This window comes from Anolis sagrei, chromosome 5 (genome assembly GCF_037176765.1).
Source record: "Anolis sagrei isolate rAnoSag1 chromosome 5, rAnoSag1.mat, whole genome shotgun sequence".
Classification (NCBI taxonomy): domain Eukaryota; kingdom Metazoa; phylum Chordata; class Lepidosauria; order Squamata; family Dactyloidae; genus Anolis; species Anolis sagrei.
Window position 1 is genome coordinate 70,345,503 of NC_090025.1, and position 21,701 is coordinate 70,367,203.

At 37.0% G+C, this 21,701-nt stretch overlaps 1 protein-coding gene across 3 annotated transcripts in view; it reads right to left on the reverse strand.

Annotated features, from left to right (window-relative positions):
• Positions 1-384: 384 nt before the first annotated feature.
• The window catches only part of SLC7A2 (solute carrier family 7 member 2), a 62,671-nt gene continuing 41,354 nt past the window's right edge, over positions 385-21,701 (reverse strand). For 2 of the 3 annotated variants that reach the window (XM_060778566.2, XM_060778563.2), the window contains 9 exons: positions 20,958-21,123; positions 18,885-19,021; positions 18,089-18,311; positions 13,489-13,628; positions 10,482-10,584; positions 8,982-9,184; positions 8,133-8,299; positions 6,799-6,907; positions 385-5,653 (listed from right to left, as the gene is read on the reverse strand). In XM_060778566.2, coding sequence (XP_060634549.2) covers positions 5,457-5,653; positions 6,799-6,907; positions 8,133-8,299; positions 8,982-9,184; positions 10,482-10,584; positions 13,489-13,628; positions 18,089-18,311; positions 18,885-19,021; positions 20,958-21,123 — 1,445 coding nt within the window. In that variant the 3' untranslated portion in view covers positions 385-5,456. Of the gene's footprint in view, positions 5,654-6,798; positions 6,908-8,132; positions 8,300-8,981; positions 9,185-10,481; positions 10,585-13,070; positions 13,208-13,488; positions 13,629-18,088; positions 18,312-18,884; positions 19,022-20,957; positions 21,124-21,701 lie in introns of all 3 variants that reach the window. The other variant, XM_060778568.2, reaches the window with a different exon arrangement.

The window sequence follows — 21,701 nt, forward strand, 5'->3', positions numbered from 1 at the left end:
CTATCTGCAAAAGTCAAAACCACAAATACAAAGGAATGACTGTACTGTTAAACACAGGGATAGTTGGCCAGAAACTGTTTGAAAATTAAGAACAAGACTGTTAAAATTGCCAATTAAATACACTTCCACAGGGAAGTGTATTTAATTCCAGAACGTGGAAATAACTACCATAGTTGTAAATAAACAGTTGCATCAACCCATAGTTTTTTCCCTAATAGCTAAGATATAGCTAGTTTCACGAAATGATAAAATATGTGTAAAAATGACCATTAAGATTTTTGCTTTAAGATTCCTACAAAAAAACAAAAACAAAAAACAAACAGGGACGTTGCATGAGCGTATCCCTTCCACTGTGGATGTTAAAAATAAAAACTACACCACATGTAAACTTTTGCACTTTATTTTAAAAAATATACAATAAATGCACATGCATTGTCATAAGCAACATTTTTCACAACGAACAGCACCAGTATAAATTTTTCTTGAAGTCTACAGTAAGAATGAATCACTGATGTTTTCTTGTAAAAGTGAAAAGCCCAAAGCACCAAATATTTTATTTTTAAAAAATACATTTATGTACATAATTTTTTATAAAAAATCTGATTTTTCTCTAGTAAAGTTTTAAACATCTTGAATAAATTTAAAAATAATTTTCCGCATTTATGTGCACAGCAAACATATACATGATAGCCATGATTACAATGAACATTTATATAATTTATTACCTATAATGACATAGCCAAGGTAAGCACTTTTTAAGAACATTTTAACAATATCAAAGGACGCAAAAACATTTTTATATGCTGTGACCTTCTACGATAGTTCCTCCATCCTAGGTTTGACATCCAAGTTTGACACCACTGCTGTTTGGCATACTGGTTTGAGTGCTAAACTACAACTCTGGAGACTAAGATTTGAATCCCCATTTGGCCATGGAAACCCACTCACTGACCTGGGGCAAGTCAGGTGCTTTCAGTCCTAGAAAACCCCTATGATGGCCTTGTCACCATAAGTCAGAAACAACTTGAAGGCACACAACAACTAGAGTTCATAGCTTTCCTTAGTTGACAACAGAATTAGTCTGCCCAAGGCCCAGTTGTTGCAAGAGGAGAACTGTAAGCATATTTTATTTTCTTATTAAGATCACGGAGACATAAAGCTGCTAGGTGTTGGCTAACCACACACTACTGCCAACCTCAAGCCAAAGGCTTTAGTTTGTCTAACTGCATAGAGACATTGGGTTGTTTTTCTAAAACATACAAAAATATTTGAGCAATAATTACATCGAAGCGATACTGAGGACACTGCTTTATTTGCTGCATCTGAAAAACAAACAGTGTAATTGTGAACTGAATATACATTCAGTTCAAAAACAGAATGTACATTCAGTTCTAAAACACAAGTGATCATTTATCTAGATTGTAAAAAGTAGCTATACTTAGGTTGAGCATTACAGAATTGTAAAAAAAAAAAAAAAGAACAGGAAGAAAGGGAGAATGCAAGAAAGAAAACACTGATGTTTCTACTGTTTGGGCATTGTTGAGTAGTATGACTGTTATACTCACAAGGCTTTGTGTACTTGCAAACAAGTAAAATGGCATTTAATTTCATGTTAAAACAAAGTTGTTGCTCACTCAGTTGTATAACTTAGTTTGTAGATCCGGGTAAGTCATTCTAACCCTCATCTGCTTCATAGGTTAAATAAGAGAAACTATTCTGGTAGGGTCTCTTTTGGTCTTTTATTGGCTAAATGCAATCTTGGGCTAATTAGAGTAAGTGGGTTCTCATCCAGATTACTCCAAGTAATAAAAAAGGCTTATTTCGTATATGACTTCTTTCAAGATAAAGGTATAAATATCTATTCCTTATATCACCCAGATTTAGAAACGTTTTTTACATGTCAGAATTCCAAATGGGAAGATGTGAAAAAACTTTTAACATTCAATCAGTGTTAGAATCGGTTTCTCCTACTTTTTTCTACATATATAAAGGGACCTCTATAACCGTGGATGGGAAAGCTATTGGCCTGGAGAGAACATACATTGCCTGGAAACATTTTAAATTATTTCCTCAAGCCATAAGACTCCATGCACCAGTATTTTCAAAATGTAACAAGAGACTCCACAGAAGAAATAGACAACATGTGGCCAACCAAATGATTACAAGTTCAATCATTCCTCACCATTCAAATGCTGGCTAGGGCTGATGGGAGTTACATTCAAACATCAGAATCTCAGTTTGGCCATTCTGTTCTATAGTAACGTCTCTGAAAGAAGTTTCTCTATCATTTGAACAGATTCCATCTTAAAGATGCCCATAATCCAAATCATGAATATTTTGCTGTGGATGTATGATTTTATCACTTATATAAATTGTAGGTCCTTTGGTTGAGTTTCCATTGTTTGCAGCAGTTTCAGGAGCAATCAGACATTAACAAAGCTTTTAAAAATTATTGGTTAAAATCTATACAAATTGTATCAATCTCTGAATTTGGCATTATTCACAATTTTAATAAAGTGAATGCTTTAAGAAACTCTTGCAGTTATGTGTGCATATTTATATATATTTCAAATAGAACCACTATTTAGAGCAAGACATTAACTACTGCACTATTTTATTCATATTCCACAATGGCAGCAACCAAAACACTTTCTCTCTTATCATACTGCCCATTTAGAATTTTACATTTATTTCTATAAATGTTCTTTGACTGCATGCATAAAAACAGATGAAAATATAACTGTCCCTTAGCCTATCTTACATTAAAAAAATAAATGAAAATAGATCTTTGGAGTTGATGCCGTATCTGTGGTTCTTATTAAACCCAGTATTCCTGGGCTGGCTTCAGAAACGAAGTGAGGTAAAACAGAGAAGAGCAGTGCAACATACTAGTTTTCTGTTTCCACTACAGTATTCATATTCACATTTGAGTAAGTGACTTGAAGGAACATAGATACCAACATATTGTGTCCTGTTAAAGTATCTGACTATTATTATAGTAACAGTTTAAGATAAATTAAATTTTAAAAATTTGGGGGGGGGGGAGGGGAAATCTTGCCATTTTAACTTTAAATATGGTTTTCTAACCCCATAGTTGCAATGAAAAACTTAAAAGTTTCATCACACATGATCAGCAGGCATTTTACTTTTTTATTTCCACAGCATGGCAGAAGTATATGGGGAGATGTAATCAAAGAAAGAGAGACAATCGGAAACTTTTCTAAGCTCTATTTCATTCATTCCTACACTAGCCTATTTTCATTATCCTTTCCCTAATCTTTTGCTACCAAGGCAGTCAGGCAACCAGGAGATTTGGGATATGTCATCAGGAGAGATTTTTCTTCTCAATAAAAGGGATAGAGACAGTATAATCACAGATTTCTTGTGAAAACCCCTATGCCGTTGCATTTTGTTATTGTCAATTGCGAGACAATACATACTTTTCCCTAATCAAACAAGGAGGAGGAAGCACATACAACTAAACGGTTTTGCTTCCTCTTTGGCTGGCTCATATAACATATATTGCCTCATAAAAGTACAGTTATGTGAGAACCAAATCCTGGACATGTATAGAATACTCCTTTATCGTAAGTGATGTGCAACAAATACAACTTGCCTGTTGGACACAGTATCAAGCTATGGGCCATAAATGTGAGTGAAAATATGCAATCCTGCAGTGATGATTAGTACTAAGTAAGGTGCCTACATCTATCACAAAATACATATATACAGCTTTACTTCAAAATGAGTTACTTTTTTGGCTTTCCTCCCCTCTCCAGCATGAAAAACATTCATTTTTAACATTCTGTAGAAAAATAATTAATATTAGTGCAGTTATGATTTTTTTTTGTCGTGTCAGGAGCATCCTGTTGTGAGAGAATTGGCCGTCTGCAAGGATGTTGCCCAGGGGACAGCCGGATGCTTTTTGATGTTTATCATCCTTGTGGGAGGCTTCTCTCATGTCCCCGCATGAGGAGCTGGAGCTGATAGAGGGAGCTCATCCGCCTCTCCCCGGATTCGAACCTGTGACCTGTCGGTCTTCAGTCCTGCCGGCACAGGGGTTTAACCCACTGTGCCACCGCAGTGGGTCAAATGTTATGATGAAATGGATAGAAATATTTGGTAGTTCCAGCAAGGAACAGCATATTTTGATAGACCATGATGGGCTTTACTGAGCAGAATACAAGCTGTAGCAAATCTTGAGTTTTCCAGAGAAAATTAAAAACTTTTACTTCTGTTTTTGATAAAAGTGTAATTTAGTTATACTTGAACCCAAAACAACTTGCTCAAACAAGCCAGCTTCCTAAGTCATAATTTGGTTTTCTTTTTCAAAGAACCATAGTTAAGATGAACCGCAATTTGTTACTTTCAAACAGATTGCTAGACCATTGTGTCCATAATATTATAATAAAGCAATTCTAGGCGGGAAGTTTAAAATTCCTTAGCACTATGAATTTATTTGGATGGCCAGAGATCTAACAATTGTGTATGCAGCAGTCAGTCAGCTGAGGATGTCGTTTTGTTGTTAAAGGCCTCTAGCAGGTACTGACAACTTAGACTGTTCATAATGTAGCAAAATCACCAAACAATTCAACAGGTTAATCTGTACATAAGAAAGCCCCAAATTCCATTGATACATGCCATTTGCCTGTACTTATTTTTTTCTGTAATTCAGCAGCTATATTTACTTTCAGACTGAATAAAAACATAATTTCAAATATAGAAATATATCCATTTGTTAATATTTACAAACACTGTTCTTGAACATAAGAATTTTCAGGAGGATATTCATGCTTTACATTACCTGCAGATAAAAATGTAGCAATACTAAATGCATACCATTATTTCATAAAGACATACTATACAGCATTGCTAGTACATGCCAAAATGTCTCCGCTTTATATTCCCCAGCCCCTCCCTCCCACCTAATCGGCCTTATTTTGGAAAAATTTCAAGAATTAACATTTCTGTGAATGTAGAGCAGCAGAAGAAAGTCTACTTATGTGTGGCGATCTAAGACTACTACCACATTAAAAGAACAAATGCAAGAACGCACGTCTTCAGCAACAAAATATTTAACTTCCAGGTTTAGATACTTTGAAGAAATTAATTACAATGTGTTCTTTGACTTGATGTTGTAGGATGTAAATAAGGAAATCCTGAAGATTTTTTAACAATGACAGACAAGTAAGATGTGCCCACTGGAAAGCTTCTTCCCTTCTACTTCCTTGGTAGTTTTACTTCAGAAACGCACATATGGACGATCTCAGTTGGATGAGATATCTAGCAGCCAGTCCAGATGATCTTTCATGTTTTCTAGCAGACGTTTTCATAAAGCAAAAGCAGATTACTGCTGGCAAGTTTTTAGCCGTTCCATTCCACCCCACCCCCAGCAACTAGACTGTGTGACAATTCATTGCTTGTAAAGCATACACAACATGGCAGCTGGCAAACTATTAGCATTCACTTGTCCTTTCATCAGTAATAAACTGAGCACTTTCACTTGCATTTTCATTCTCATTTGCCTCTCTTCTATGGTCCTTTTCTAGCGTTTCACTTCTTTCTGAGCAGCTATCCTCTTCTTCTTCTTCTTCCTCTCGAGGACAGCTTTCCACACTATGTCGAATTCCATAGGAGAAGTAAATCAGAAAACCTGACAAAAGAAAACAAGAGCAAACCATTTTTTCCTCCTAAACTTGTGATATATTCTGCAATATTTCTATTCATGATTACCAAAATACACTCAGCGTCATATTAGATCAGTATCATGGGCATAGTCCTCTGCCTACTTATACTGAGCATTTAGCATAAATGTTATTTCACAATTTTAAACAGCTTTTTTGCAATTAGCTGAACGTAATATACATTACATTACATGGAAAGTTAGTCCAAGAGAGAGTGAACAAAAAGCAAATTGAATGATTTTTTTTCAAGTTTCTAAGTTTGATCCAGATAACACTAGTTGGAATCCATGATTGCAATTACAAACATGTAACTTAACATCCTTCAGTACCATGATTGTCCAAGCGTTGTGTTCTTGGTTCTAGATTGATTATTTAACTACCTACTTAGTTATGTAGCTAAATCATTTTCCCAGTTTGATCCCCCAAAACTTTACTTACTGAAATGTAGCTGCTGCAAGTGACAGGGGGCAGGGTGTAGTTGACTGAAGTCTCCACCATTGATTCCCAGTGTGACTGTCAGAAGCAGGATCCTTATAATAATTCCATTTCATAACAGAGATCACTTGTGCAAAGGAGGTGGAAATGCCAGTCAGCTACATCCCAATCAACAGGAGAACAGTCTCTTATTGCTTGCAGTAGCTGCTACCTGGTAAATCCAAATTGGGGGCTTTCACAACCCGTATATATTCCCTTCACTCTCAAATAGGTAGATATTGTGAATATAAATTTTAGGTTCTCCTCTGTTAGGACAAAGTAAGGAAAATCTTAACAGCTCTGAGTTTCTACTCTCAAGAATTTGTGGATGGGAAAATGTTCACTTTTGGAAAACACCTCCTCTTGACTAAAAATACTTCCAGCAATTCTTCCTTCAAAGGACCACAATATCTAAGACACAAGCGGTGCCAGAGAACTGAAGCCCGCTAGTCATATATAGTTGGTCCAAAACTAAGGGTCTAAGTCTAGGGCTAATTCAGAAACTTTGTGGAAAACTTTTACATCATGCAATGAGCCACATTCGATACCTATCCATTTTAGAAATCTAAGATATAAGAAATTGTCCTTTATTTGAAGGATGCTCATGACAAGATTCTTCTGCTCTTCCAGGTATACCTACCAAGGGCCATCCAGATGCTAAAACGGATCCAAGTTTCCCCACTTAGCTGCATCATTAAGTAAATGTTCACTAAGATGCTCAAAGAGGGCAGGAGTGGCAAGAGAGGAACCTAAGGACAAATATTTTACAATTTCAGTGTTTTCCCAAAACATTCAGAACATAACAATAACACTGGAATAACTACCTCATTTCTTTTATTATAAGACATTGAATATATGGTACTGTAGCCAAAAGGGAAGTTGATGCAGCTATCTCTAGCTGTAGAGTAGTGCTTCAAATGTGCGCACAGAAACTCAAGTACTGGTTAATAGCAGGACTGGACGACAGTGGAAGTCTGGAGACAAACTAATTCACATCACAGAAATTATCATGGGCTGCAGAAGCCTCTAAAATGTAAAAGAAAAAAACTCCAGCAGGGGGCACTGGGGGATCCAGGCCTAAAAAATTACTTTGATGGATACTCTTTGGCTACCCTTTTTTGGTACATGCATTAAGGTTCAGTTCTCTGACTTAAGGACATCTCCATGAAGAATGTTCTTAAGTCAGTGAACTGAAGGAAGCTTAGATATTAGGCTAAGGGACAATACTATTCTAGATGGACTAGTGCTTTGATCCAGCACATATAACCATTGTCATATATATTATTTCAAGACTATAATATTCCTAGACTATAATATGTACTTCAAGAGTCCCTATCCTTAAGTTTGTTGTCATTTGCTAAATGTGAAATCAGCAAGATTGCATAGAGCAGATATCCTCAAATTGCGGCCCTCCAACTGTTTGGGCCTTCAACCCCCAGAAGCCCCAATGAGCTTGTTCAATTGTCAGAAATTCTGGAAGTTGAAGGCCCAAACAGCTGGAGGGCCACAGTTTGAAGATGCCTGGCATAGAGTATTACTTCTAAGTAAATACACAGGATTATACTGGAGAGGGAAACTGCTAATTGGGATTGCTGAATCTACACCTCTTCCAACCTGTTCTACAATGGAGACCATTTTTTCAAGTTTGCTATTTAACTGGTTATTTACATTAAGAAGAATAAGTATTTCAACACCATACATACTAGCTTACCCATTCTGTTTTGAACTTTCACAATATATTTGTTTCATCAAATTATTTGCCTCTTAAGCGGACTTAAAAGGCTAGTTTATAAAATATCCTAGTAAATGAATAAACTATTGGGGTTATTTTGTAGCATTTATACATTTATCTTCAGTACTGAAACAGCAGTGGTGGCAGTACCATTTTGCTTAATTTTCCCCAAAGGGTTAGAAGGACTGTTGAACATATACCATCCACTGTCAAGGACTCCAGTTCTTTAGTTGTTTTCTCACCATGAATGCCACCTTCTGCTGACTCTGCGGTTGTCTCCAGATGACAAGAACGATGACGACAAATAGAATTGAAAGAGCTGCAAGGAGACAAATACTCCAGAGCTTCAGATTCGCAAGAAAATCTATCCCATAAGTGGTCAGGATGCTTAAGCCGCACACCAGGAGAGCTAGATGGAGGAGATTAAGGGAAACAGGAAAGAAACAGATTATTTTTGTGCACTGCTCTGAGTCCTCTTCGGGGTTGAGAAGGGCGAGATATAAATATGGAAAATAAATAAATAAAATTTCAGTATTTCAAAATCTTAGATATTTGAAAAAAAACTTTAGTTATGAAATCAGGATTTTCAAAAATGAAAGACATCCACTTTTTTCTGAGTTTATCATTCAAAACACAACTAGACTATTTGTATCATTTCAACATTACTCGCAGCCAAAACTTACTAGTCATCGATCTTTTTTCTCCAGTTCTCTACACTGGACATTTAATAGTAATAATAATAATTTTATTTTTTACTCGCCTCTCCTTGTGGCTCAAGGCAAGTTACAGCATAATTAAAACACATAAACATTATAAAATTCTATAAATATACATATTTCTATAAAAGATACATATTAAAATGTATTTCATATAAAATACATATTAAAAACACAGAACAGAGATTAAACAGAAGACACAAGTTTAAAATTCATGCTAAAAACTGGCTGGGTAGGCCTGCCAGAAAAGATAATTTCCAATGAATTCTCTATCATCTTACATATGAATCTAATGTTTTGTTTTGTTCAAATGCACTTTGCTTATTAGTTGGAATTTCAAAGATGTTCCACATACTTAAATGGGTTTTGACTTACCCAACAGACCTACAAGCAGGTTAACCATTGTAGCAGACTGTTCAGTTGGCAAACTTGATGGATTTATCAGTGTTTGTAAGCTAAAACCGTGCCCTGGTATCATGCTAATTTGAGATTCACTTGCACATTCACTTTCAGGTTCTGCGAGAGCTTCTTTTTCAGCTGAATATTTGGCTTGCTCATAATTCAAACTGGGTTGGTACCTGTATGCACAAGAGAAAATGATTGTGTGAAAGCAGATTTGATGCAAAGAAAATATTTTTAAACTACACTGAATAATACATCATACTGCAGGATATATTTTGGAGGCTGTCAGGGGTCAAAAGACCCTCCTGCACACTTTATGCGACATCCCTTCACCATTTGTATAGCTGCATTAGTTCAATTCAAATCATACAAATCATTGCAACCTCCACAATACAGATGACATGATTCATTTGAATGTGATTTTTCTGCTTCTTGGAAGGGGGTCGGACTGGATGGCCCATGAAGTCTCTTTCAACTCTATGATTCTATGAACTGTATGCCTGTAATTACCACATTGTGAAGCCTTGTTTGGCTCTGAATAGTGAAATTTCACACCCCATTGTTCCAGAGGGCTGCAGCAGACATTAAAGAGGTTTCATTTTGACAGACCATTTTTTGCTGCCATTTAATGAAAAGTAAAGCTGTTCTAGGCTGCGGACCCTCTAAAACAGTTTTAAATACATTAATCTGGTCTGACCTTTTTAAACTGAATTTTTTATTGTTCCTAAGAGCCACACAGAATCCCACAAAAGGAGAGATGTTTCCCACTTTGCCCTAAGGAATGCCAGGAGCCACTGGCCGAAGAAGCAAAGCAAGACTACTACTATATATGCTAGGTTTGCTGAGGGAGTTTTCTTGCGAGATGTATTCAGAGGAGGTTTGTCATTTCCTTGCTTCCTCTTAGGTTGAGAGTGTCATTTGCTCAGTGGGTTTTCATGGCTAAACAAGAAGTCAAAGTCTCCCAAAGTTCTATTTTAACACTTAAACCATTGTACTAGCCACTGACACTGGAGGGAAATGAATTTACTGTTGAAGAACAGCTGAAGGGATAAGAGAAAACCCACCCAGATTCCAGTTGTTCACAATGTCTTTGGCAAGGGAGGACTTCCATTCTACAACAGCCAACATTCTACAACCAAAAATGCCAAGAGTTGAATTCTTTCCCACATATATAACATTGGAAAGAAATCAACAATAGACAGACATTGCTGATAGAAGGAATAGTACAGTATATTTCACTACTATTTCATTGCATATCTTCTTACTATTCCTGGGGTATTTGCTATGATTTTTATTGTTTTTAAACTGCTTTGTATTGATTTTGTGCATACCCTATGTATTGGACAAGCATTTTGTTTGTTTAAGCATCTTTGAGAGAGAATAAAAAAAATCATTAGGAAATTACTAGAAAAGACTGTATTTCAAATGATTTATCAATAATAAAATAACAATGCATTAAGAAAAGGAGCTCACCTAAGAATAAGAACACAAGCAGCGACCAGTGAGTATGCAAGAAGTGTTCCGATAGACATCATGTCTACTAAGGCTTTTAGGTCAAAGAGAAAAGCCATTAGAGCTAGAAGAAAAAGAAGAAAAAATGTATTAAAATGTTATATATATTCAGCAAACTATGGATGATTGCTACTCAAGAACATCTAATGACTTTCCCTTAGAAAGATGCTTTTGCATAATTCAAGAAAAAATCTGCATCTTATAAATTATAAAAAGAACAAAAACTCTGTTATGCCAATATCAGCATTTCTGTATTACAGAAGTATTCTGTAACGTTTTTGTTATAATTTATTCAGAGGAATTTTACTGAGTTAATTCCCCTTCGTAATGTTATAACATCACTGTTTATACAGGGGTTTTTTTTAGCCAATTGCTTTTAATAAGGAGAATGATGGAGCATTTTTCATGGCAAACATGATACAGTTAAATACATGCATAAATGTAATGGGCAAAATGCACTGTGGACAGAGCCTTTTGAAACAGTGGGCATTGAGAAAGTATTGGTTTGTCTCAAATCTCATTTTTTGTGATAGGAAGTATTCTTGGTGCACTGTGCCCATGCTCCTTTCCTTTTCCTGCAAGAAGCTCATGCAAAGAATTAAGTATATTCAGCATTCAAACATTTATAAAAGATATTCTTTGTTTAAACAGTGTTAAAATGGAACAAAAGTATGTCAAGGGGTGTATAGGCTAAATATACTTTTTAAAAACATGGGAAATGATGTTCAACATTCTTTGGGGCAACTCCAAAGGCTATTAGGGAGATTGGAAAAGAAGGAAGGTTTGTTGCACTAGCACTGCAGTACCATAGCACCCACCATTTTGGGATATGTATCAATGCAAATCATTGATAAGAAAAGGGAATTCCTACAAGAGGGAGAAGGAATGGAAGAAAACATTCCCTAAGTTGGTTTCTGATGCAGCCTATGATTTTGTGGACCATTGTGTTATGTCTAGGTAAGATCTATTTCAGATGAGAAACCAAGGACGCTTCCAGACAGGACTAAAATCTGCACCAAATCAGGTTTAAATAACCTGCTTTGGCATGGGTTTGAGTCCCCACTCCCCTAAAAAAATCTGGGCTTTCCCAGGGGGGTGGCGTCTACATGCCATCCCAATAAAAATCAGGATGGCATGCATCCACCCTGAAGCCCCCAATTTCATCCTAAAAGTTAAGTAAAAGGTACCTGAATGCCATAACTTCTCGTGTCCTCCCGGAGCGAATAAATGATGCCTGAGAACAACCCTAAAGAGGCTGTGGACAACCTTTAAAAGGCACCAAATTGTAAAAACGGATCCTGAATAACTCTAAAGAGGCCCTGAACAACATTTAAAATGCACCAAATGGGTGCCTCCAGGAGTCCAAAAGGTTCGGGATGACAATGGAAACTCACCCCCGGGGTAGTCCTGAGACTACCTGGAAGTGAGTCTGAGCAGGCCCAATAACTCATTAGACCCATACCTTTCAGGAAGGCCCAGAGCTAATGGGATATCAAATTAATTCGGAACAAACCAGGGAAACCTTGGTTTGTTCTGAATTAATTCGTTTTTACTGGTGCCATCGTTTGGACGCCTCCAGTAAAAACCAAAACAGATCCCAGTTTTTGGGCCTGTCTGGATGAGCCCCTAGTGTTAGTTTAAAGGCAAGTGTTTCGCTTACATTTAAAATCAACATTAACTTTCATGCATTTATATTGGTATGGATAGGCGCACCTAACTCTAAATATTGAGTTCTTGGATGTTAACTTTTAAAAAATATATTGCTTTAAATCTCATGATGTCATAGAAACCTGCAAGCAAAATTATAGGAGCTTGAAGAAATGAATTTAAAATTAAATTTAAAAAGATGATTCTTCTCTGGTTCTACTGATAATGCGTTTGGCCAACTGTTTCTCTTTTCTCAAATCTTACAGATATTGTATGAGCAAAGAAGAAGAAAAAATCTGTGAATATATGAGTTTCATTTCATTACATTTCCAAATTCCAAACTTTTGAATTTTATTCTAAAGGTAATATCTAATCTCAACACTGTTTAGAACAGAGGGGTTATCATGCCCAAGTGTTAATAGCAATGCCATTTTGGAACAGGAAGAGAGATTAATGAAGGAAAGAAAAACAACGCACCTTTCAAGCTATATTCCACTTGCACTTTTTAAAATGTTGAATACAGCTTAAGCAGAGCTTTCACTACAGAGGTTTATGTAGGAAAGGTTTATATCAACATTGCACAAGGCACATGAAAAAGCAGGGGAGTTTTACCAAGGTATTCACATATGCTGCCATTATTCCACATGCACAACCAAGCATCATTGGTTACATTAGACAAATGGTTTAGAAAATAGAATAATTCCAGAAAATGTCTTCTTCTACCACCACCACCAACACCTTCCACCACCAACACCTTCACAATTCAGAGTTTCATTGCCTTCCAATTAGTAACCAGTTTCATTCCCCATTTACATGCATGCAGGCCTATGTTATCACAGAATTATGCATGTGAACACAGGATTCAGATCCCAGTTAAGTGGGACCTGGGTCGACAGAGCTTACCGGCAATGAGCCCTGCTGTCATTGTGGCAGCAACTGGAGACTGCCTCTTGCTCACTTTGGCAAGAAATCTAAACAGTAACCCGTCTCGTGCCATGGCAAACAGAATGCGGGGCAAAGGGAACATAGAGCCCAGAAGACTAGAACAAAAAATAGTTCATTGTTCAAGTACTATAGTAACAATGCTACATTATAAAGACTACCCAAAAACACACAAAATCAAGGGAACTTCAAAAGTAAAATGCACTTTTGTCAGAAGAATTTCAATAACCAAAAATAAAGTTTGTGAGAGCAAAAGTTTTAGTTTTTCCGTTTAGGGATTCATATTTTATAATTGGAACCATAACTGCCTTATCCATGTCTAACTTTGGTCTTTGACAGAGTTCATTTTCTTGAACAATTCGTTTGCTTACAGCCTCACCTGCTACAACCCCCGATGATAAAGTAGCAACAAGTGGAGTCTTCGTTTTGGAGTTGATTTGAGCTAGCCATTTGAAAAGCAACCCATCCTCTGCCATAGCATAGATTACCCGCGGCATTGGGAAAATGGATCCAAGGAGACTGGATAAAAAGCAAAAGAACATGCAACATGGCCAACACAAATACATGCAATGCATTAGGGAAAAGCAAAACAATGCCAATTAACAGCATGTGATACCAGAAAGATGATTGACATTTGGGGGACAAGGGAGAAAGGAGATACCTATGCAAGTCATGTTACAGTAAAGATACAAGTTACTTGAACCCTTCAACTAACCTTTCTGATATCTAAAACCCACGTTTATATGTAGACAGATTGATGTTCAGGTACATTCCCATTTTCTCCCTCATACAGCCTGTAGTGAATTCAATCAAGATTTTGAAATATTCCATGCAATATTTAGAAGAGTTCTTATCAAGTTCTAACACAACAATGTGTTTGTAATGCATTAAGAATGAAGGAGCTGGGCACTTGTTTAATCAATTATTTCTAATACTTTGAGGCAAGAGAATTTCAGATCTGATAAATAATCTGTATAGTTCCAAAAATGTGGATTTTTTATTCATTTTTTCTTTTTCATTTTCATAGATCATGCAACCCTTAGGTTTGGGTCATGCAATCCTAACCTCAGTGAATGCGGAAGGCTTACTATATTTCAGTTCAGTGCCCTGGAAAGTAATTCTATCTCTATCATTTTAATTACTTGTAAATATACTTTTTTTCATTTGTGTACATGCTCTTAATGGATGGAGTAAAATATTAAAGGAACGACGGTGACGCAATGGGTTAAACCCTTGTGCTGCTGAACTGCTGACCTAAAGGTTGGCTGAACTGCTGACCTGAGGGTCAGCAGTTCAAATCTGCGAGATGGGGTGAGCTCCCGCCTAGCAGCTCCAACTCCTGCCAACCTAGCAGTTTGAAAACATGCAAATGTGAGTGGATAAATAGATACCTCTTTGGCAGGAAAAGGCAAAAAGATGCTCCAAACAATCTTGCCGGCCACACAACCAGGAGGTGACAATGGAGGCTCCTTGGCTTGAAAATGGCACAAAGCACCTCCCCAGAGATGATCACCATCTCCAGAAGCTGGAAATGAAAGGAGGAGCCCCTGCCTTTGTTTGTGTGTCTCATTATATATGATTGTAAAGGCATTGAATGTTTGTCTATGTATGTAATACTGTAATCCACTCCGAGTCCCCTAGGGGAGAAGTGTGGAATATAAATAAAGTGTATTATTAAAAACTAGTAACTGAAGTAACTTGTGTCTTTACTGGAATCCTTTCAAAAGATGGTACCACCATGACATATCTAGTAATATTTACAATGCAATTAAGCATTACCACACCATGACAGATTGCATCAGGCAGCAGAATTAAAAATAGGTAACCTCATCCCTGCAGTCGGCAATCCTTACCAAAAAAAGAAGCTCGAATCTAATTATATAATCTATTTAAAATAAACATTTAAAAAGAAAGTTTATTCTTTTTTTCAAGTGACGCCTTTGTTGTATTTCTGCTTTACCAAAGTCAGAAAAACTCATTCAATAAGCATAGAGGATCCATCCCAGACTGCAATGGGTCTCCAGGATCAGATTGCTCTCGCTTAATCCATTTTGTTACATGGTCGTTCTTGAAGATTTGTTGGGAATTTGAGCACAATTGCAGTGCCAATTCATATGACTTCACCAGTTAGTGTTCTGGCAACATGGATACAACTAAGTAAAACATTTGAAATCTGAGCAAATACATTTATCCCCAATTTGCATATTAACAATTCCTGAGATTGCTAAGTGGCATGTTATCATATGACAGTAACATGAGTCTACTGGTCACAGATTTCAATTACTTGCCCTCTCAGCTGCATTCTATCTACATTTTAAAGGCTTGTTTATATTTAATGGAGGCTTTATGGCCCCCGACAATGCATCTCTGGACTGACAGGACAAAAATAATTTAAATGCTCATTTGTTTATCCTAGTCATATTACATCTATCATGTAGCTATGTTACAGAAGGTTTTTTTAAAGGCTAAGGGACTTTCTCGCCCATTGCAAACACAAGATTTTCAACCCTTTAGCAATGGTTAAGAGACTGGAACCGTGCATTCCCTTTTTTACTCAATGAATTATCCTCCTTTCTTTCTCTGGTTTGCATGAACCATGGCTCAGAATTACATTAGCCTCAAGTTAAACTAAAATGTCTCTTGCAAATTAATTTCAACCCAGTTACATAATTTAATTAGAAGGGCAATTCAAAGTAGCACTGATGTAGATTGAAGTCTTATACTGGTCAGAAAATGAGTCAGAGATGTGGTTCAACAAGGCTACCCTTCTAACTCCTGACAGATGTACGCTTAACAAGTCAAAAGAAGTAATGAGGGATTCACTGGGAAAGGATGAGAGAGGTCCTTTGCTTCAATTTTTTGTAATGTTGTGAGTTTATCACATGAAAATAATTCAGGAATTCAACCAATTTATGGCAAATGTCCTTTGCTGTAGGATACTGGACAGGTTGCTTACACTGTATGTGCCAAATTTAAATATCACATCAGCTAAGCAGTCTTAGCATTAATAGCAAACAAGCATATGCAAGTGTTAGGAAGCCAAGACAGCATTACTAGTTTTAAACATTAGATCTGGTCTTTGCAAAATGCTGAAACCAGCACTTGGTGCAGTGAAGTCACATTTACTTCAGGTTGAGCAGGACAAGAAAAGTTGGTCTTTACACTATTTGGTTCCTTTCAATTTCACAAATCTTACAGGAAATCTTCCTCAAGTGGCTTAAACAATTGACAAAAACCAAACTGGATGCAGCTTCTCTATATACAGTCTTATTTTAAAATATGAGGATATTATGCACATCAATTAAAAAGCAACAACCCGATTTTGATGTATGTGAGAGTGTCTTGTGATGCTATTTTGTTAAACGTATGCATTCTTTATGCAGGTCCATTTTAAGAATGTCAAAAGATTTTTTTTAAAGAACTCAAAGGCATTATTCTTGGTTGGCATTATGTATTGCAGCTGCAGATTCATAATCAAGAGTCATAGATCTCTAACTGTTCTATAATCAGCAACTCTACATAATATGTAAATGAAAAAGGTTTGTTCAGCTGGCAATCAGGGTACAGGGGGATGACATTTCTAGCCTCCTCCTGCCAGTGAATGAGGTTGTGACAATCTGAAGCAGGTCCACTTTTGCAGTTCCTCATCAGAACTGCATTCTTTGGCAGAAGGGATCTGGAAAACAAATCCTCCTGCAGCCTGACTGCCAGATGAATAGAACTCCTTTGATGTGGCTGCAGGCTTAAGGTAGGTCTGGGGGCATCAGGCCAAGGAGGTCTGGGGGCATTAAGGTAGGTCTGGGGGCATGTATAAGCTGAAGGCAGGTTTTGGGGCCAAAATAATGGATTTTGGTATGATCCTTGGATATATTGAGAACAACAGCACTGACTCAAGGGGGTAGCCTCTCCTCGCCTCAACCTCAATACTCAAAAAGGTCAGAAGTGGTGCCATGACAAAGGGAATAGAGAGTGTCAGTGCTTCTTTCAGATTCTCCCAGGATAGATACTACTCCAGTCATATATACCGTATTTTCCAGCATATAAGACAACTGCTCCGCCCTTCACTTACACCTTCCTGGTGAAGCACCCCCTCACCTCATCATCAGGACCACATTAAGTCACTTCTTTTTACAAATTGTGATTAGTGGATTTTCTTCTACCATACTTGTACAGAACCACCATTGCTGCTTTCATACAGTCGCCACATTCAACAGGGATGCGGCCGCTGCCATTTTTTAGCTCCCCCCACCATATGTGGCAACTACAGATCCTCCAGTCTGGCTTGGAAGTTTCAGCACCCACTCTATAAGACAACACCTGGCATATAAGACAACTCCCAACTTTTGATAATATATTCCTGGATTAAAAAGTATATAAAATATAGCTTCAAATAGCACAGGAAAGGATTAACAACCCTGTGGGGTTTGTTTTGCTGCCCATGTCCCTGTTCAGAAGACTTCGCCTCACTTTCCTTCCCATAATAATTGAATTTTGAAAATTTTGGCTTGTTGTGGAAACAAGGATAGGTGAGAAAGCTTCAGTGGAGACACCTTTTCCCAATAATAATTCTTTCCCTTCCAAGGGGTAGATTTCTCTCACTTCCTGTTGTCTCACCCCCTGTTCTTAACTATGAGTCATTTGTAAATCGGGTGTTTGTAACTCGGGGACTACCTGTATATAGGGTCATTACACATTCATAGCTAAGTAGGCCATTTAGGATCTTGATACATGCCTCTACTTATATTCTTATATTGTTTCAGTTGTGGACAATACTCAATAGACTGTGATGCGCCATTAATACTACAGGTAGTTCCCTTGAAAGTAAATTCTCTAGTTCAGTACAAAGGTGACATACCAATTAAGAACAGCGAGCTCAACTACACATTTGTGCAGGATTTGAAAAACAACATGCAGGCTTAGAACATCTCTATTTTCTCAATAAAAGAGTTAGGTGACAGTTCACTTCCATTATTTTTTACCTTGTTGACAGAGCACATAAAGATCCCACTGCTACAAGGTATTTTGCTGGTCCCCATCCAACATATTCAAATGCTACAGGGAGAGGGCTTTTCCCATCTATTAGGTAGTATGGCATCATAAGAGTTAAAGCAGCTGAAACCCCAAAATAGGCCATAAAACAGACAAGTAGAGAAGTTACAATTCCAATAGGTATGGCTTTCTGGGGATTCTTCACTTCTTCCCCTATGGAGGAAAGATAAACATGACATATTTATTGTCTTCATTATTATAATTATTTTTAAAAAACTGATTTAAAAAAAAACACAACCAGAACGATAACAATTAAACATAGGCATGACTTGATAATAAGATAAGATTGCAAATAAAGTTCAATTTTTTAACAACAGAAAATATACATGATGCAGAACTGATCATTTGTTTGAGGAGGTCAATAATAAAGTAGCAAGATCCAATAAGACGATTACATGTTCAGCATATTTCTCTCCAAAAATGTTACTTGCATTATTGGTGGCTTAGTCAAAATAAACAGCTTCTCAACCAATGTGACATTCTGAATTTTATTGTTTTATATTGCAAAAATTGAAAAAAATATAGCTTGGGAAGAAAAAACATATTAAATAAAAAAATTTAACAATACAGAGTATGCACTCTAATCATTAGAATATGAACTTTTCCACACATGCCTAGGAACAGCCAAAAGGAGTTCAAAATATATCCAATACAGACAGTACAATACCACACATATAAACTACAGTTTCAACCTAACAATCGCAAACAATGGACAAGTAAACTTACCTGTCGTTGCAATGCAATCAAATCCAATGAAAGCATAAAAACAAGTTGCAGCACCAGCAAGTGTTCCAGTAAAGCCATAAGGCATAAAGCCACCAACTCCAAATGCACTTGTTACATTCTCAGAAAATGTTACATTTCTAAAAAACACAATTTCAAAGATTTTCAGAGATGTTTTAAAGAAGGTATTTTTTACCTACAAATTTTACCCAAGACTTGCTTGTTTAGGTAGATGTTCAATAACATCTGTAGGTCATATTTGTTATGACATTTCTTTATAAACATATGGATTTTAAGACCTTGCGATCAATGACAACCACCTTAATACAACTCTCAAGAGGCATTGGTACACACTGCCTTTGTGTGTGCCAATGCCTTTTGAGAGTTGCATAAAAAATAAACTATCTGAAAGACAAAGTTTCCACATTTCATCTGATTTTCTTTTTAATAGCATCCCTCCTGAAGCCAGCATTAAAATGTGCCATCATATAAAATGTCTACACCAAGACTGTTTCCCCATACAACACAGTATATATGTCTGGAAACATTGTGATATTTTGTAATTGCCTATTATATGAAAAGATTTTGTGGTGACCATAATGTCTGGCCTGAACTGTCAGGATTTCTACAAGGAAACAATTTTTGTTTCCTGATAACCTAAGATTGTTCCAAAGTCTAAATTTATGCACCAGCTGCGCCTGTACCTTGAGAAGTCTGATCTGGCCACAGTGGTCCACGTTCTTGTTGCATTCCAAATAGATTACTGCAACGTGGGGTTGCCTTTGAAGACTGTTTGGAAACTCTAACTAGTCCAACGGGCATCATACAGGGAACACTCCCCCCCCCCCCCCCCCGTTATGTCAGCTCCACTGGCTGCCGGTCCAGTTCCAAGCACAATTCAAAGTGCTGGTCTTGACCTACAAAACCCTATACGGTTCTGGCCCAGCGTACCTGTCTGAACATATCTCTTTCTACGTCCCACCTTGGAGTTTAAGATTTTCTGGGGAGGACCTGCTCTCGGCCCCGCCTCTGTCGCAAACGCACTTGGCAAGGATGAGGGACAGGGCCTTCTCGGTGGTGGCTCCCCACCTGTGGAATTCACTCCCCAGTGAAATTAGATTATCAACGTCCCTCCTTTCCTTTAGAAAGATGTTAAAAATGTGGATGTGGGACCAGACCTTCGGGTAATCTTGCTGACAATGACAGTGACAATGATGACAATCACTATGGAAATAGACTATGGACATGCTTGATGGAGTCTCTAACTACAGAATTTGGCTCAGATAAGGCCACCAGGCTGTTGTTGAAACAGAAACAGATTTTAATGAATTGTGATTTAATTTTTTAAATGTATATAATTATTGGATTTTATTATGTATTAGGGCGGGGAACAAATATCTGAAATAAAAGAATAATAATAAACTAAAAACTAAAGGTCTTTTCTCCATCTTTCTGTAGTGTAACTAAAGTTGAAAGTCCTTTCTCCAACCCCGCAAAAGCATGCAATTAAAATCCACATCCTTTTTCCTAAATATGGTCTCCGTCCACATCTAGCTATGGAGCTGGTAGTTGAACATCAGTTCAAATGTTACATTGTCCTTGGAAACATTTACATGTAATACTAACGCATAACTTAGCACTACATGCATGAATACAAAAACTGGGCACAAAATGCGTTCACATCTGTTTCCGTACAACCAGAGGACAAATTCAGTTTGATTCCTCATTTGTTGTTATGCACAAATCGGGCATTTCTACTTGAAACCACTTATGTTTATCAAACATGCTGGCAAAACATCCCAGTGTTTGTTGTTAAATTGTTCAAAAATCATCTAGAAGTTTAATAAAACCCTTCACACAGTTCTTGGATTCCTTAGATAGGAATTCATTAGAGTGAAGCTGCTTTATTCCTCCCAGTCTCATGGGAGCAGGGGAGAAGGAAGATATGTAGCCCCAGCACTTTCCATGAATTCCTTTCTACACAAGTTATATTGTACTTGTCCATGGTACTACATGCAAAATACTCGCAAACAAAAGCTAACAGTCAAGCAGAAGTAGAATAAACACTGAAATTACATGACTTCCACGGTGTAGTTTATAAGACGTTCTTCTGTTATCTTCCAGTTATCAATGTCACCTTTCACAAAACCAGAGATCATAACAAAGAGAAGGACCAAGATGTTAACAGCAGTGAAGATTTTATTCACCCAGGCGGATTCTTTTACTCCAAATGATAATAGGCCTGTAAAGCAAGAAGGTTTTTTTTTTATGAGCAATTGCATATGTAAGGTTATTTCTTTTCAGGCAGGCTTTGAAAAAAGAAACTTTTTAAGGCTGAGCCAGAGGGTGCTGTGAACTGTTTTAACTATGTTAATGGGTTTTTAATTTGTTTTAATAGTTTTTAACTGATTATTTTTAATAGTTTCAATGTTTAATTCTGTTTTTATGTTTGTATGTTTTCTAGATTTTAAACTATATATTGGATTGCTTTCACTGTTAGTGATTTTGTGTCTCTTTTTTAGAGAGAGAAAGCAGGATATAAATTATATAACAACAACAACAAACGACAACCTGCACTGGTTGTAAAAGTGTAATTCCTGATTCCTGTAATAGTTCCAAGTAGGTTTTGAGATTATGGATTTTGGGAATCACACAAATTGAAATACCATTTCACATGGCATTGCATAATATATAGCATAAGGAACTCGGGCAGACGATTCAGAAACCATGCTTGTAAAAGCTATTCGACTAAAGTTACTTTAGTTGCAAGAGAGCTTCCAGAATCCCCCAACTAGAGGGCTATGTTGGATGGACGATTCT